The sequence below is a fragment of the Hippocampus zosterae genome, chromosome 9, assembly GCF_025434085.1.
Source record: "Hippocampus zosterae strain Florida chromosome 9, ASM2543408v3, whole genome shotgun sequence".
In the NCBI taxonomy this organism is placed as follows: Eukaryota; Metazoa; Chordata; class Actinopteri; order Syngnathiformes; family Syngnathidae; genus Hippocampus; species Hippocampus zosterae.
In genome coordinates this window covers 4,406,511-4,420,745 of record NC_067459.1, presented here as the reverse complement: position 1 = coordinate 4,420,745, position 14,235 = coordinate 4,406,511, and the positions used below count along the sequence as shown (strand labels likewise).

Sequence of the window (14,235 nt, the reverse complement as noted above, 5' to 3'; positions counted from 1 at the left end):
TGCAATTGGCCGGCAACCGATTCAGGTTGTCTCCCGCCTACTGCCCGAAGACAGCTGGGATAGGCTCCAGCACCCCCTGCGACCCTAGTGAGGATTAAGCGGTTCAGAAAATGAATGAATGATATAGCGGTATAGATATATATCTTTATAGATAGATAGATCTCCATCCATCCATTTTCAAAGACAGTCTCGTTTGGCCTGACCAGTTTCCTGTTTATATTGCCATGGCAAACTGGAAATGTTTTTTTTAAGCTAGATAAGACTGTCAACAGCACAGTGTGATTTGTTTTGAAATGTCAGATTTGTATTCTATGTACAAAACAACAAGAGTATAGAGCTCTTGTTGTTTTTAGACTACTCTATAAATAGAGTTGAGTGTTGTGAAGATGCCTTTTATCCAAAATATATGTGATCATCCAATCCTTTTACTCAGAGTTGTCAAACTCATTTTTGTCGCGGGCCAGATTTTAGTTACAATTTCCCTTGGAGGGCTGTTATAACTGAAACCATGTAAGGAAGTCAAGAAATAACAATGTATTCACCATTTGTTTAAGTTACTGTAATGAGGGGTTTGGTAACAAGACAATGCAGACAGTATGACTCTTATTTATTACAAATGACACTTTGAAATTATGGGAGAGATTTTAGCAAGCATCATGAAAGTTGACAACTTTGATTTGCTTTTGATTTGCTTTTGCGGGCCACAGAAAATGATGTGGTGGGCCAGATCTGGCCTCCGGGCCTTGAGTTTGACACATGTGCCCTTACTGATAAACAGAAAATAATATCATGTTTGGGGTCTAATGTCACAGGTCCAGATTGTTGGAATTGTTGGAGTCTTAGAATATTTAGTAACGTTTGCTTGTATATTTAGCTTTCACATAATATTAGCCCTATATCCATCCTCCCAACACACACACACACACACACACACACACACACACACACACACACACACACACACACACACACACACTTCCTTCGAACCATTTGTAATAATGATACATTGAAGTGTCAGTCCTGCAGATGGCCTGATTTTTCACAACAGTGAACTGATAGAGCTTCCCGAACACTTTACATTTACATTTACAACGCTTTACATTACATCACCTCTGTGTTCGATCACTCTAATACAGTGTTTTTAATTCTTTTGAGCCAAGGCACATTTCTGTCATTGAAAAAAATCCTGCGGCACACCACGACCTGAAAATGTGAAAAAAGCTTATTTTAACAATTAAGTGTTATATTGCTACTATAAGCGTTTTTTTTTTTTAAACATTGAAAATTAACGCAATATTATTGCACATTGAATAAGAAGCAAATCAACATCAATCCAATATTTGGTACATTTGTTTTAATGGCAAGTAAAATGTAGTCAATTAGAACTTAATTTTTTTTTCTGTGTACCGGTGATTCTTTTTCTTCTCGCGGTCGTTTGCGCTCTCCCGTAAAATTGCACCAATCCCTTTTGCCATCTTGAGTCTATGTATAATTCCAACATCATTCAAATGACTTTTCTGCTGAAAACGTCGCTTGAGGTAGTCCAGCTTCCATTGAGTCCGTATTTTTCCATCATAAAATTGGCTTACAGCTTAAGCTTTGCTGCATGTTTTGGAGAGCAGACCTTTTTCACTCGTACAAGAAAATATCTCACCCAGTTTCACTGGTTGTTCTTCTATTTGCACATACTATGACAGCCATTCCAACTTAAAAGAGGGTCATTCTTTTTTGGTTTGGGGAGTCGACGTATCACTAGTGATGGGACGAGCGACACCGATGCATCAGCACAGTGCTGAGAGCCCGTAACGCTGTGTGTATTGCTTTAAGAAAGAATCACGTGACCAATACAGATACAGAATCCTTTGAATGTGCAGCGCCAGTGTGTTTATAAGGAAACAAACTGTATCAACATGTCGTGGGTTTGTTGGGTGGAGTTTTGCGAAATTATGGATCGTTCTCAGAAGTTTTCCCCAGTGTGGAATAATTTTGATCTTGGTAAAACTTTTTCTCCTGTGAGCATTGTTTAATATTATATACTTTTTTTTTTACGGTGGCACATTGCACCCACTTCATCAGTTTATCAAGTGAATGACCTGTAATACATTCATTCATTCATTCATCTTCCGTACCGCTTGATCCTCACTAGGGTCGCGGGGGGTGCTGGAGCCTATCCCAGCTGTCTCCGGGCAGTAGGCGGGGGACACCCTGAATCGGTTGCCAGCCAATCACAGGGCACACAGAGACGGACAACCATCCGCGCTCACACTCACACCTAGGGACAATTTAGAGCGTCCAATCAGCCTGCCATGCATGTTTTTTTTGGAATGTGGGAGGAAACCGGAGCACCCGGAGAAAACCCACGCAGGCCCGGGGAGAACATGCAAACTCCACACAGGGAGGCCGGAGCTGGAATCGAACCCGGTACCTCCGCACTGTGAAACCAACGTGCTAACCACTGGACTACCGGGTCTGTAATACATATGATAGTCAATTAAAGAGCCTTACAGTTGCGTTATTCATTTGATCTTATAATTGTGAGATCCTCCATAATTGAAGTCCAACGCTGCCTGTCAGAAGCAAACACACCCAGAAGACCCTTTACAATATTGGAAATAGAACCAGAAAACATATCCACATCAGCATCAACTTTCTGCTCACCATCGTCGTCTAAACCAAGTGAAAGACTATTTCCTCAGGCTGGGGAGCTGGTGTCTAAGAGGAGAAATCCCTTTGGAGCAAAGGCACTCCAAAAACCTTTGTTCCTCAATAAAAATTCATAAACTAATCACGTTTTTCTCTTTTATTTCAAGTGATTTAACAGAAATGTTCTACATAAGTTAAAAATTGTAACTCAAATTTGCTATATTTTACATACCAACTCATTTTAACATTTATACCAACAAGGAATTTCCTTACTTGCAATGATTTTATAACTACTGCAGGGATCACTATTGAGTGACCAACACAGTGTCAATACAGTGCTGACACAGTTTGTGAAGTGTGCAGTGTTTTATAAAAAATAAAATATAACATATGTTGATACCTCAACACTCCTTGAGGTATCATCGTCCCATCACTATGTATCACAGTCACTGCCCAGTCGTTTCGCCATGATAATGGATTAGCATTAGCGTCACTTATCACCGCCGCACTGTTATTGTTATGGAGCAGAGAACCTGCGCAAGTACTGGCCTGTCAATGCCGTGATTGGCTGCAGAGCGTCATTGCATCGTATCGTGTGATGACTGATCACGTGTCACTCACTGAATTACACAGCAAATTGATACAGAAAAAAAGTTATCTAATTCATTTGCAGTGCGTTCAATGCGCTGGATAGATTTTCTTCTGCACTTAGTGTGCGACAAGTGTGCAGTTGTGCAGCTTCGAGGGAACATCGGTGCCATTGCATCTCCAGTAAACCTAAATCTAAATGAAAGATACTTTTATTGTATTGCCTCGCGTCGGAAACTTTGCTTGTCTCCAAGCATAAGGCAATTTCCTAGCTGCTGCTGCTCCCTACTGGCATGGAAGAGTACTACATGATTATTCTTCCAGGCGATCGACAGTACACAGCACATCTGTGTGCCACGGCACAGGGTTTGAAAAACTAATAAAAACATAAACCTTTACACAAGAAATAAGGAAGGAGAAGTTAGATTTTTTTTTTCAAAACTTCATTTGGTAGTCTGTATGTTTGATTGAGACGAAATACAGTGCAAAGACAGTTCTGATATTATGCATAGCAGTATTTGTGGAATAGCTCTCCTCTGTCATCCCCTTTGGAGCTGGGGAATTGATCTTGACGGTGAATGCAGGAAAACCTTAATTTATATTTTACAAATGTTAATGTTACAAGTCAATCCTGGCAGGATAGACTCATAAGATATTGGAGGGATAATATGCATGATGCTGTTTATACAGAATGTCTTCTCCGGGTAAAACACACTCTTGAGGATGTTTATCAGTCATCTTAAGGGTGTAAAAAACATTTTTACATTCGGTGTAAAATAAGTTGATAGGAGTAAGCCATCATTGTTGCTCAACCATAACTTTATTTATTTTGCACATGTGCATAACACTTCTGGCACCTGCGGAACAGAATTTCAACCCAGAAGCAGACACTGTACAAGTAAGTGGAAAAACAGAGAGTCTATATTTCTAAAATTACAATGTGTACAACAGAACACAAAAATGTAAACAGCAGAACACAAAAATACCAAGTAACAGAGATCAGAATGCAAAAGGAAGTGAAGAACGCTTGATGTCGTGACCACATTTTAAATACCTAGATGCCCAATCCTATATTGTATGACAATTTAAAGTGAAAAAATAAAACACCAGAGCAAGTGACAACATCAATGGTCCAACCTGAAATGCAATAACAACAGCTTCAGACACTTTCTGTCTAAGAGTACATGCCACAACAATTAATACATCCCAGAGGAACCATAACAGCCCAAAATAAAACTGCACATTTCTGGACTGAGATGTCCGATGTTGTTCCCGGGATCTGTTGCAACCACTCATCTAGTTTGGGGGTCACTGCCCCGAGTGCTCCGACCACCACAGGCACGACTGTCACCTTTACCTTCCAGGCTCTCTCCAGCTCCTCTCTGAGCCCTTGGTATTTCTCGAGTTTCTCATGTTCCTTCTTCCTGATGTTTCCATCACTTGGGACCGCTACATCCACTACAACGGCTTTCCTCTGCCCTTTATCTATGATCACGATATCTGGTTTGTTCGCCATTACCATCTTGTCAGTCTGGATCTGGAAGTCCCACAGGATCTTCGCTCTGTCATTCTCCACCACCTTCGGAGGTGTTTCCCATTTTGACCTCGGGATTTCCAGTACATACTCCGCACAGATGTTTCGGTAGACTATGCCAGCCACCTGGTTATGGCGTTCCATGTAGGCTTTCCCTGCCAGCATCTTACACCCTGCAGTTATGTGTTGGATCGTCTCAGGTGCCTCTTTGCACAACCTACACCTTGGGTCTTGTCTGGTGTGGTATATCTGGGCCTCGATGGCTCTGGTGCTCAAGGCCTGCTCCTGAGCAGCCAGGATGAGTGCCTCTGTGCTGTCCTTCAGGCCAGCCCTTTCTAGCCACTGATAGGACTTCTTGATATCAGCCACTTCAGTTATGGTCCGGTAGTACATCCCGTGTAGGGGCTTGTCCTCCCATGATGGTCCCTCTTCCAGCGCCTCATCTTCTGTTCCCCATTGTCTGAGACATTCTCTGAGTACGTCATCCATTGGAGCCTTCTCCTTGATGTATTCATGGAGCTTGGATGTTTCATCCTGGACAGTGGCTCTCACACTCACGAGTCCCCGGCCTCCTTCCTTTCGGCTTGCGTACAATCTCAGGGTGCTGGATTTGGGATGAAACCCTCCATGCATGGTTAGGAGCTTTCGGGTCTTAACGTCCGTGGTCTGGATCTCTTCCTTTGGCCACCTTATTATTCCTGCAGGGTATCTGATCACTGGCAGGGCATAGCTGTTTATTGCCCGGGTCTTATTCTTGCCATTGAGCTGGCTTCTTAGGACTTGCCTCACTCGCTGGAGGTATTTGGCCGTAGCCGCTTTCCTTGTTGCCAGTTCGAGGTTGCCATTGGCTTGTGGTATACCAAGGTACTTGTAGCTGTCCTCAATGTCTGCTATTGTTCCTTCAGGGAGTGAGACCCCTTCAATGCGGACTACCTTTCCTCTCTTAGTCACCATCCGGCTACATTTCTCAAGCCCGAATGACATCCCGATGTCGCTGCTGTAGATCCTGGTTGTGTGGATCAGGGAATCTATGTCCCTTTCGCTCTTAGCATACAGCTTTATGTCATCCATGTAGAGGAGGTGACTGATTGTAGCTCCATTTCTGAGGCGGTATCCATAGCCTGTCTTGGTGATTACTTGGCTTAGGGGGTTCAGTCCTATGCAGAACAGCAGTGGGGAGAGTGCATCACCTTGGTATATGCCACATTTGATGGACACTTGGGTAAGTGGCTTGCCATTGGCTTCAAGTGTGGTTTTCCACATCCTCATCGAGTTCGCAACGAAGGCTCTTAGGGTCCTGTTCACCTCATACAACTCCAAGCATTCAGTGATCCATGTATGTGGCATCGAGTCATAGGCTTTCTTGTAATCAATCCAAGCTGTGCACAGGTTCCTACAGTGGGGACCTACAGTCTTGTGCGACTGTTCTGTCAACCGGGAGCTGATGTTTGGCTCCTCTGGTATCTCTACCAATGCCCTTCTGCGCTTTGTTCATGTATTGATCCATGTGTCCACTTATCTTAGCCGCAATGATGCCTGACATGAGCTTCCATGTTGTGGAGAGACAGGTTATTGGCCGATAGTTGGATGGGGCTGCACCCTTCGAGGGATCCTTCATGATCAGGATCGTTCGCCCTTCAGTTAGCCATTCTGGGTGAGTCCCATCCCTCAGCAGCTGGTTCATTTGTACTGTTATGCGCTCATGGAGTGCTGTGAGTTTCTTTAGCCAGTAGGTGTGGACCATGTCCGGGCCTGGTGCTGTCCAGTTCTTCATATCTGAGACTCTTTCCTGTATGTCTGCCACTGTTATGGTAACTGGGTTCTGTTCAGGGAGGTTGCTGTGCTCCTCTCTCAGGGTCACCAGCCATTGTGCACTGCTGTTATGTGCAACCTCCTTCTCCCATATGCCTTTCCAGTACCTTTCAGTTTCCAGTCTTGGTGGGTCAGCTCTGTTGTTAGGACCCTGCCACTGAGCGTACACTTTCGCAGGTTGTGTTGCGAACAGCCTGTTTATTCGTCTGGCCTCATTCTCTTTCGTATACCGCTTTAGGCGGCTGGACGAGGCTTGGAGCCTTTGTTTGGCAGTTTCGAGTACTTCAGGTATGGTCATCTGGATGTACCTCTCGGGTATCGGGCTTTTCATCACACCTCTCTGGGCCTCCGTCAATTGACTCACATCTTTTCGGGCCACCTTGATCTTAGCCTCCAACCGTCTTTTCCATGGTGGGTAACATACCTTATGGCTCCCATGGTTGCTCTTATAGCCAAGCATCTCGAGGATTACTGATGCTTAAGCGTATATCGGCTCATTGGTTTCCGTGATTGTTACGGTAGGGATTGCCCTCAGTGCTGCATTCACACTTTCCATTAGACTTTCAGGTGGTACTTCACATAGTAATCGGTTGTAATCGGTTTCTAGTTTGCCCAGCTTTCATTCTCGCCATGATCTTAGCTTTAAGGTCAGTTGCTGCCTCGCTCAGCATTTCATTCATTTTCTGAATTCCACACCTTCATTCATGAAATGCCATCACCAGTGTATTTGATGTCATTATTGTGCCTTTCTGTCATGAAACCTAAGTTAAATCATTACAGCAAATACCTTGGTTCAGGATATTGTAATTGTTGAGTAGGTGCTTTCCAGTGACTTATTTGCAAAGCACAACTATCCACTCCATAGCTATAACTAAATCTAGTTAACATAAAAAGGATCTGTTCTTGCAGTTGGGTGATCTCAGGGAGCTTTAGATTTACCACACTGTCTACGTCAGGCTGCTTGACAATTGTTTATGATGCAAATGATTTAAAAAAAAGCCACCCAAGCTTTTTATGTGAGGATTATCTCACAAAAGAAACAGGATCAAAGTTGTGTATTGCCAGTGTTGCTGTTGGCATGACCAAAATTACTCCTGGTGTGGGAGACAGGAATGTGTTCCCTTACATTGCAAATGATATTGTGCATGCTGAGCAAATATGTATTTTGCACACACAACTGTCAATAATGTATTTCTCACACTGTGTGCATAGAAATGTGTGTCATGCCTCTTCATCACCATGACAACAAACTACCAGAGGAGTGTTTGACCAGTGATTGCGTTTGTGTGGGTTTCACAGAAGCGTGTGTATCGACAACTCGCCATTCATGTCCATTTCACAATAGTATTGACTATCTTGTTTTGTGCAAAACATAAAATAATAATTCACATGACGTTTACTGTAAGGCATCTGTGTTCAATAAATTAAATAAAGATGTAGAAATAATTTAATTCAACCTGTGAATTAACTACCGTATTTTCACGACTATTCGACGCACCGTACGGTTGGGCGCAGTCTCATTAATGGGTGACATTTCTGTATTTTACACATAGACAGACCGCACTGTACCAATGGGCGCAGTTTTACAGTGGTAAAACATACGCCAGCTTAAACATACGGCATGCATGCGCGCACGCTAACACGTTAGCTTGAAGCATACGGTAGCATGCCAAGACATACAGATACAAGCTAAAAACACGTTTTTAAAAAGGCAACGAAAGCAGAACTGAGTTCGGGTGTATTTTATTTAGCCATCGTACAATGTTCTCACGTTTTTCGATCAATCATCACCCAGAAATCCATCAAAGTCCTCATCCTCTGTATCAGAAGCAGAGGACTGCACATTCCAGTTGTCATTGAACGCATCACATGCTAGTGTGAGTTGCTACGCATTGCCAGCGGAAAGAAGGAGCAGCAACAGCAAAGTCAACATTTCTCTCGTGTGAAGCTTTCCCACATTTGAAAGTAAAGAACAGAGCGAAACATGGTGGCAGCGCGTGTGTGTGTACAAAGAATCGAACAATTGTGCAAGTACCATAATCCATCAAAAACGCCGCGTTCCCTCTCATTGTATATATACACGCCCACTCTTCCCTGATTGGCCGACTTCTTTCCCGCATGCCTGGCCACAGTCACTTCCGCCTTTTCTCTATATAAACTGCGTGTCGGCTGTCAGTCAGATTTTGGAACTCGGCGCATACACAAGACGCTCCGCATCATAAGGCGTCCTGTCCATTTTGGAGAAAATTTAAGACTTTAAATGGTGCCTTATAGTCGTGAAAATACGGTACATGTAACAGATTTTTGGTGCTTTCGAGATAAGCCTCTGGTAAAGCCTCAAATAAACACTTAAGTATCTCACGCAGATTATTTGTCTGCACAATAGAAATGTGTAAAGAAATGACTAAAATAATGTTGAAACAATATTGATTACTTTCAATTGAAATTCAAATACCAATGACACACAACCTTTAAGTCTTCAAATTTAAATTCCACACAAGTTGAATTTAATATGTGACAAAGAGCGACCTAAATTCAGGAAATTGTTTCTGACACATTGTGCCATTTCCATCTGTATTTCTGATCAGTTTCTCGCACAGTCCAGACATTGGAGTTGCATCTTATAAAGCTTGTAGCTTTAATCACTTGCTATTTAAAGTACAAACCATAATCAAAATGTGTGAAATGTAAACAAAACAGAAAACAATCATTTGCCATCCTTTTCAAACTATATTCCATTGAATTTATTACATAGATGAGACATTTAAAAAAATAATAACATTCAATCATTTTCAACATAAAATATCTTGTCTGTCGTTTATTCATTGACTATTGGTCGAAAAGGATTTGCAAATGAATTCATTCTATTTTTATTTACACATGACACAAACTCCCAACTTCATTGGAAATGGGTTTGGAAAATTCATTCGTTGCTCGATCGGGAGTAATAGAATAAAATGTGCCATTCGACCAAGGGTGGGGAACTTCAGTTTATGAGGGCCACAAGCCTGCATGTTTTAGCTGTTTCCCTCTTCCCGCACCCCTGATTTAAACGATCAGGATCGTTTACAGGCTTATAAATATATATATATTTACACACACACACACACACACACACACACACACGAATATATGCATGATAATTAAAAGCAGTTTACCAGCATGATGTCTGCACAGTTTACCAAGTAAATGGGTGTACGTAAACCTTTCATTTTATACAGCTGGAAACATTATGTTTGGCAATGCTGTTGAAGTGAGGAGCATTCCCAAGATATCATTCTTAGATTTGTATTTCAAAAACTACAATCATCTCTGTGTATTGTACTGTGATGCCTTAAAATTCAATCATGCTTCTTCATTTAATTGTTGTGTGCGTGTGTGTGTTTTTTCTAATCAAAAAATAAATTGCATTTTTGTTAGACGTTCATGTTCAAATCTATCTACATAGGAGTCATAACTTCCTCACATAAAGGTCTCATCTCCAGCTGTGGAAAAAAGATTTGAATTCAGCAAGTCTCAGTGCTGCACTGTGGAAATCCAAACAGCAGAGGCTAAAAGGTCATGCATAATGTTTACTCTCAATAACACCTTAAGGCTGTGAGGATTACTGAGTCAGTTCCTCTGGTATTTCTCTTCTTCCATTCGAGATGTTTTGAAAAAAAAAATTCAATTGTAGACTGAGTTGACGTGTGATGAGTCTAGGTAATTGTTCGCGAGAAAGGCAAATATGTCAACATGGTGAATCTAGGGTCTGAACTCAGGTCCCTCAACATAAAACAAGATAAATAAAGAAAAAAAAGACAAACAAATCATTTAGGATAGCTCCGTACAATGCATGTCGAAGGTGGAAGGACATTTTTGGTTGCCCGAGGGCTAGGCTATTAAAGTTGATTGATAATGTTGAGTGACGTTTGCATCAAAGAAAATATTTATTTGGTTTCATTCCATTGTACAATATTGCATAGTATTGTATCATAATTATAGATAAATTAATAAATAAAGCTGTTGTGATTCTAAGTTCATGATCATACAGTCATACCTCGGTTTTTGACCATAATCCATTCCAGAAGGCTGTTCGAAAAGCGTTTTTTTCGAAATACGAAACAATTGTATTAGCCCATGATTAGAGGCTAATACACTTTGCAGAAATAACATAAAAATAGACAGATTTGTGTAAATCACGACAAACACGTCTGCTCACAATGAACGCTACACGAGGTGTCAGGAAGCCGAGAGGAGTTAAGTGGCATATTCGGGTTTGCTCAGTTTGGTCGAAAACCGCTTTTCTCGAATTTTATGGTCGAAAACCGATTTGGTCAAAAACAGAGATGCTCGAACAACGAGATTTGACAATATTAAAATCATGGACCTTTCTACATCATGGTAAAATGACAATGTATGTTATTTGCTAAAAATAATTTGCCCCTTGCAATGATATTTGAGGGTTGCATTTAGTGGCAGGAAGTGGTTAATGTTGATTAGGACTGAAGATCAATTTGAGGAAAGAGACTTAAGTGTGAGATGCATTTGGCAAGAGCTTCAATTTCTTCTAATTCCAACTAAATGTCTGTTTAGAAGGCAAAATGGCCATGACTAATGTGTTTTAAGTTGTCGAGATGCAACCTACCTAATGTTGTACATTGTGTAATTGTTTATTGTCAGAGTTTTTCACCCAAAAATGGTGAGCATCAGTGTTGGACGTGTGGACTATTAAGGCTGTTGAAATTATCTACTCCTCAAGTCTTTCTAAACTAGGAGGAAAACCTTTTGAAGCAGTTACACCGACTACTTCACGGGTTTCACCTATGGCGGGTTCTTTTTAGAACGTCACCCCCGTGATAAACGAGGGTTCTGTACTATTATTTGGCATGACTTAACAGGCTTAGCTTTGTTCTGCAAAATTTTATTGCTATAATTTTCCAAAATATTGTATTGAAACTAACACTTTTTTTGCTTTGTGCTCTCTGACAGATGCAAATCTACATGTACAACTCTGATGACTTCGACAGCCTCAGTACTGCACTTAGAGAGAAGAGAATCATCGCAGCTATGGCAATTTTCCTTCAGGTTAGAGTTCTTTTTGTTCCCCTCGATCGTTATCAGTCCAAATGGTAAATGTGTGCTTGAGTGTGAAAGCTAACAGATACATCATTTCTCATCAAACGCACACAGTTGCGTTTGCACACTGTCTTGATTATCTCTGCTTAATAATAGAGGTGTGCTTGAGCCTTGTAGACTCAATTTCCAAGGGAGGTTTACAATGTTGTTGTTTGACAGCAAACATTGATATCTCATTGAGTTGTTTCGTGTGAAGGGGATGTCATTAATATTTGTTATTTGTAGGCTTGTGAAGCCCTTTGAGACTTTTCAGTGATTAAGGGCTAAATAAATACATTTGGCTTGACTTTGACATGAATGTGAAATAGTCTTATGTGGGTATTTTCATGAAGAAGAGAAAAGATAAACAGTGCACATAATGCCATATTTTTTACATGGTCTGCACTATTTTATTCATTTTGAGAAATCTGGGGGGAAAAACTAGAGGGCACAATGAGAGTGTTAGCTTAGCCTTTGTGATAGTCTTTTTGTCCTTGCTCTACTTATAATTTAACTTCCTGCATGTGAAATATATATTTTTTTGTTTGTTTTTTTTTCCCCATACACAGTTAATGACAAGTGGTTTTCTTATATGCTTGAATATGACTGCGTAGATGCTGGTCAGAGCTACGTTGCTTTTAGCATGATTGCATTTCATCAGTTCTTATGAGAACTAGTATTTGGTGTGACGTAGGACTGTATCATTGACTTTTCTCATTTTAAACTGTCATCTTGTTATGCTATGCTAAAAAATATATATAAATAAATAATACACACGTATATGTTCCCCTTTTGAAAGATAATTTCAAGTTGTTTCCAGTTTTCATGCTGGTTGAGTTATTTCCGGAGAGGTTATTGTCACCCTCAATTGTGATGAAATTCATTTAAGATTATCAATTCCCTAAGTAGGTTTTTACTTGGTCCATTAACCAGCTTCTAACACTTTCTGGGACTGCAAAGCTCTCTAGCATTTGTGCAGTTAAACATGCTTCATGCTTTTGATCTGATTTTACTTTGACACTTTTACTTTGTGTACCATATTTTCCGTAGTATGAGGCGCTCCGGAGTATAAGACACGCCTTAAATGAATGGCCTATTTTCAAACTGTTTTCACATATAGGGCACATAGAATAGAAGCTAGAATTGTGACTGCGGTTGTGCCATGCATCCACTAGATGGAGCTACACTGAAGGGAATGCAATATAATAGATTTATTTATTTATATATCACTTTGACAACCACTGCAGCTGTAACTAAGGACTTTACAGAACATTTCATATACCGTATTTTCACGACAATTCGACGCACCGTACGGTTGGGCGCAGTCTCATTAATGGGTGTCGTTTCTGTATTTTACACAGACAAACCGCACTGTATTATTGGGTCCAGTTTTACAGTAGTAAAACATACGCCAGCTTAAACATACAGCATGCCTGCGCGCACGCTAACACGTTAGCTTGAAGCATACACGGATACACGCTAAAACACTTTTAAAAAGGCAACGAAAGCAGAACTGAGTTCGGGTGTATTTTATTTAGCCATCGTACAATGTTCTCACGTTTTTCGATCAATCATCACCCAGAAATCCATCAAAGTCCTCATCCTCTGTATCAGAAGCAGAGGACTGCACATCCCAGTTGTTATTGAATGCATCACTTCTAAAGTGTGAGTTGCTACGCATTGCCGAGCGGAAAGAAGGAGCAGCAACAGCAAAGTCAACATTTCTCTCGTGTGAAGCTTTCCCACATTTGAAAGTAAAGAACAGAGCGAAACATGGTGGCAGCGCGCGTGTGTGTAGAAAGAATTGAACGATTGTGCAAGTACCGTAATCCATCAAAAATGCCGCGTTCCCTCTCGTTGTCAGAGTCACTCTCATTGCCATGTGGCTCCACAGAAATGATGCCGGCTTTGCCAAAAACTCGAACAACAGTGCAAGCAGACACGTTCGTCCAAGCAGCCACAATCCAATTGTGTCGTAACTCGCCCAGCGCTGCCTCACACTCTTTGTAAAGTTGTTTTTGGCATCGATCATCCATTGTTCCCATGCCGTTCGCAACTTTACTTTGAATGCCCGGTTGATGCCGATGTCCAGTGGTTGGAGTTCTTTAGTCAAGCCTCCGGGAATAACGGCAAGCTCAGAGTTCATTTGCTTGACTTGGTTTTTCACCGCTGCTGTGAGATGGGCACGCATGCCAAAAGCATAACCGATGGCTTAAAGTTTGAAGTGAGCTTCGTAGGCGTGTCTCTTTGTCAAATTTATTTTCGGGGGTTCTTAGAAACCAAAACCGGAGTTGTTTTGCAACAATGCTTGTGGCGTCCCTTTAGCGTCCACTTTCACGCCCACCCTTAACCCATTGGCGGACTGCTCCCTAGCATGCCTGTCCTCTCTCACGTCTGCCTTCTCTCTCTCTCTGTCTCTGTCTCTTGCCCTCTCCATATATGTATATATACACGCCCACCCTTCCATGATTGGCCGACTTCTTTCCCGCATGCCTGGCTACAGTCACTTCCGCCTTTTCTCTATATAAACAGCGTGTCGGCTGTCAGTCTGATTTCGGAAC

General features: G+C 41.5%; 1 protein-coding gene across 3 annotated transcripts in view; it reads left to right on the top strand.

The window, feature by feature from the left end:
- Positions 1–14,235, top strand: part of LOC127607030 (receptor-type tyrosine-protein phosphatase gamma-like) — a 399,557-nt gene that overhangs the window by 262,443 nt on the left and 122,879 nt on the right. For all 3 annotated transcript variants that reach the window (XM_052075037.1, XM_052075036.1, XM_052075038.1), the window contains one exon: positions 11,549–11,644. In XM_052075037.1, coding sequence (XP_051930997.1) covers positions 11,549–11,644 — 96 coding nt within the window. The remainder of the gene's footprint in view (positions 1–11,548; positions 11,645–14,235) is intronic.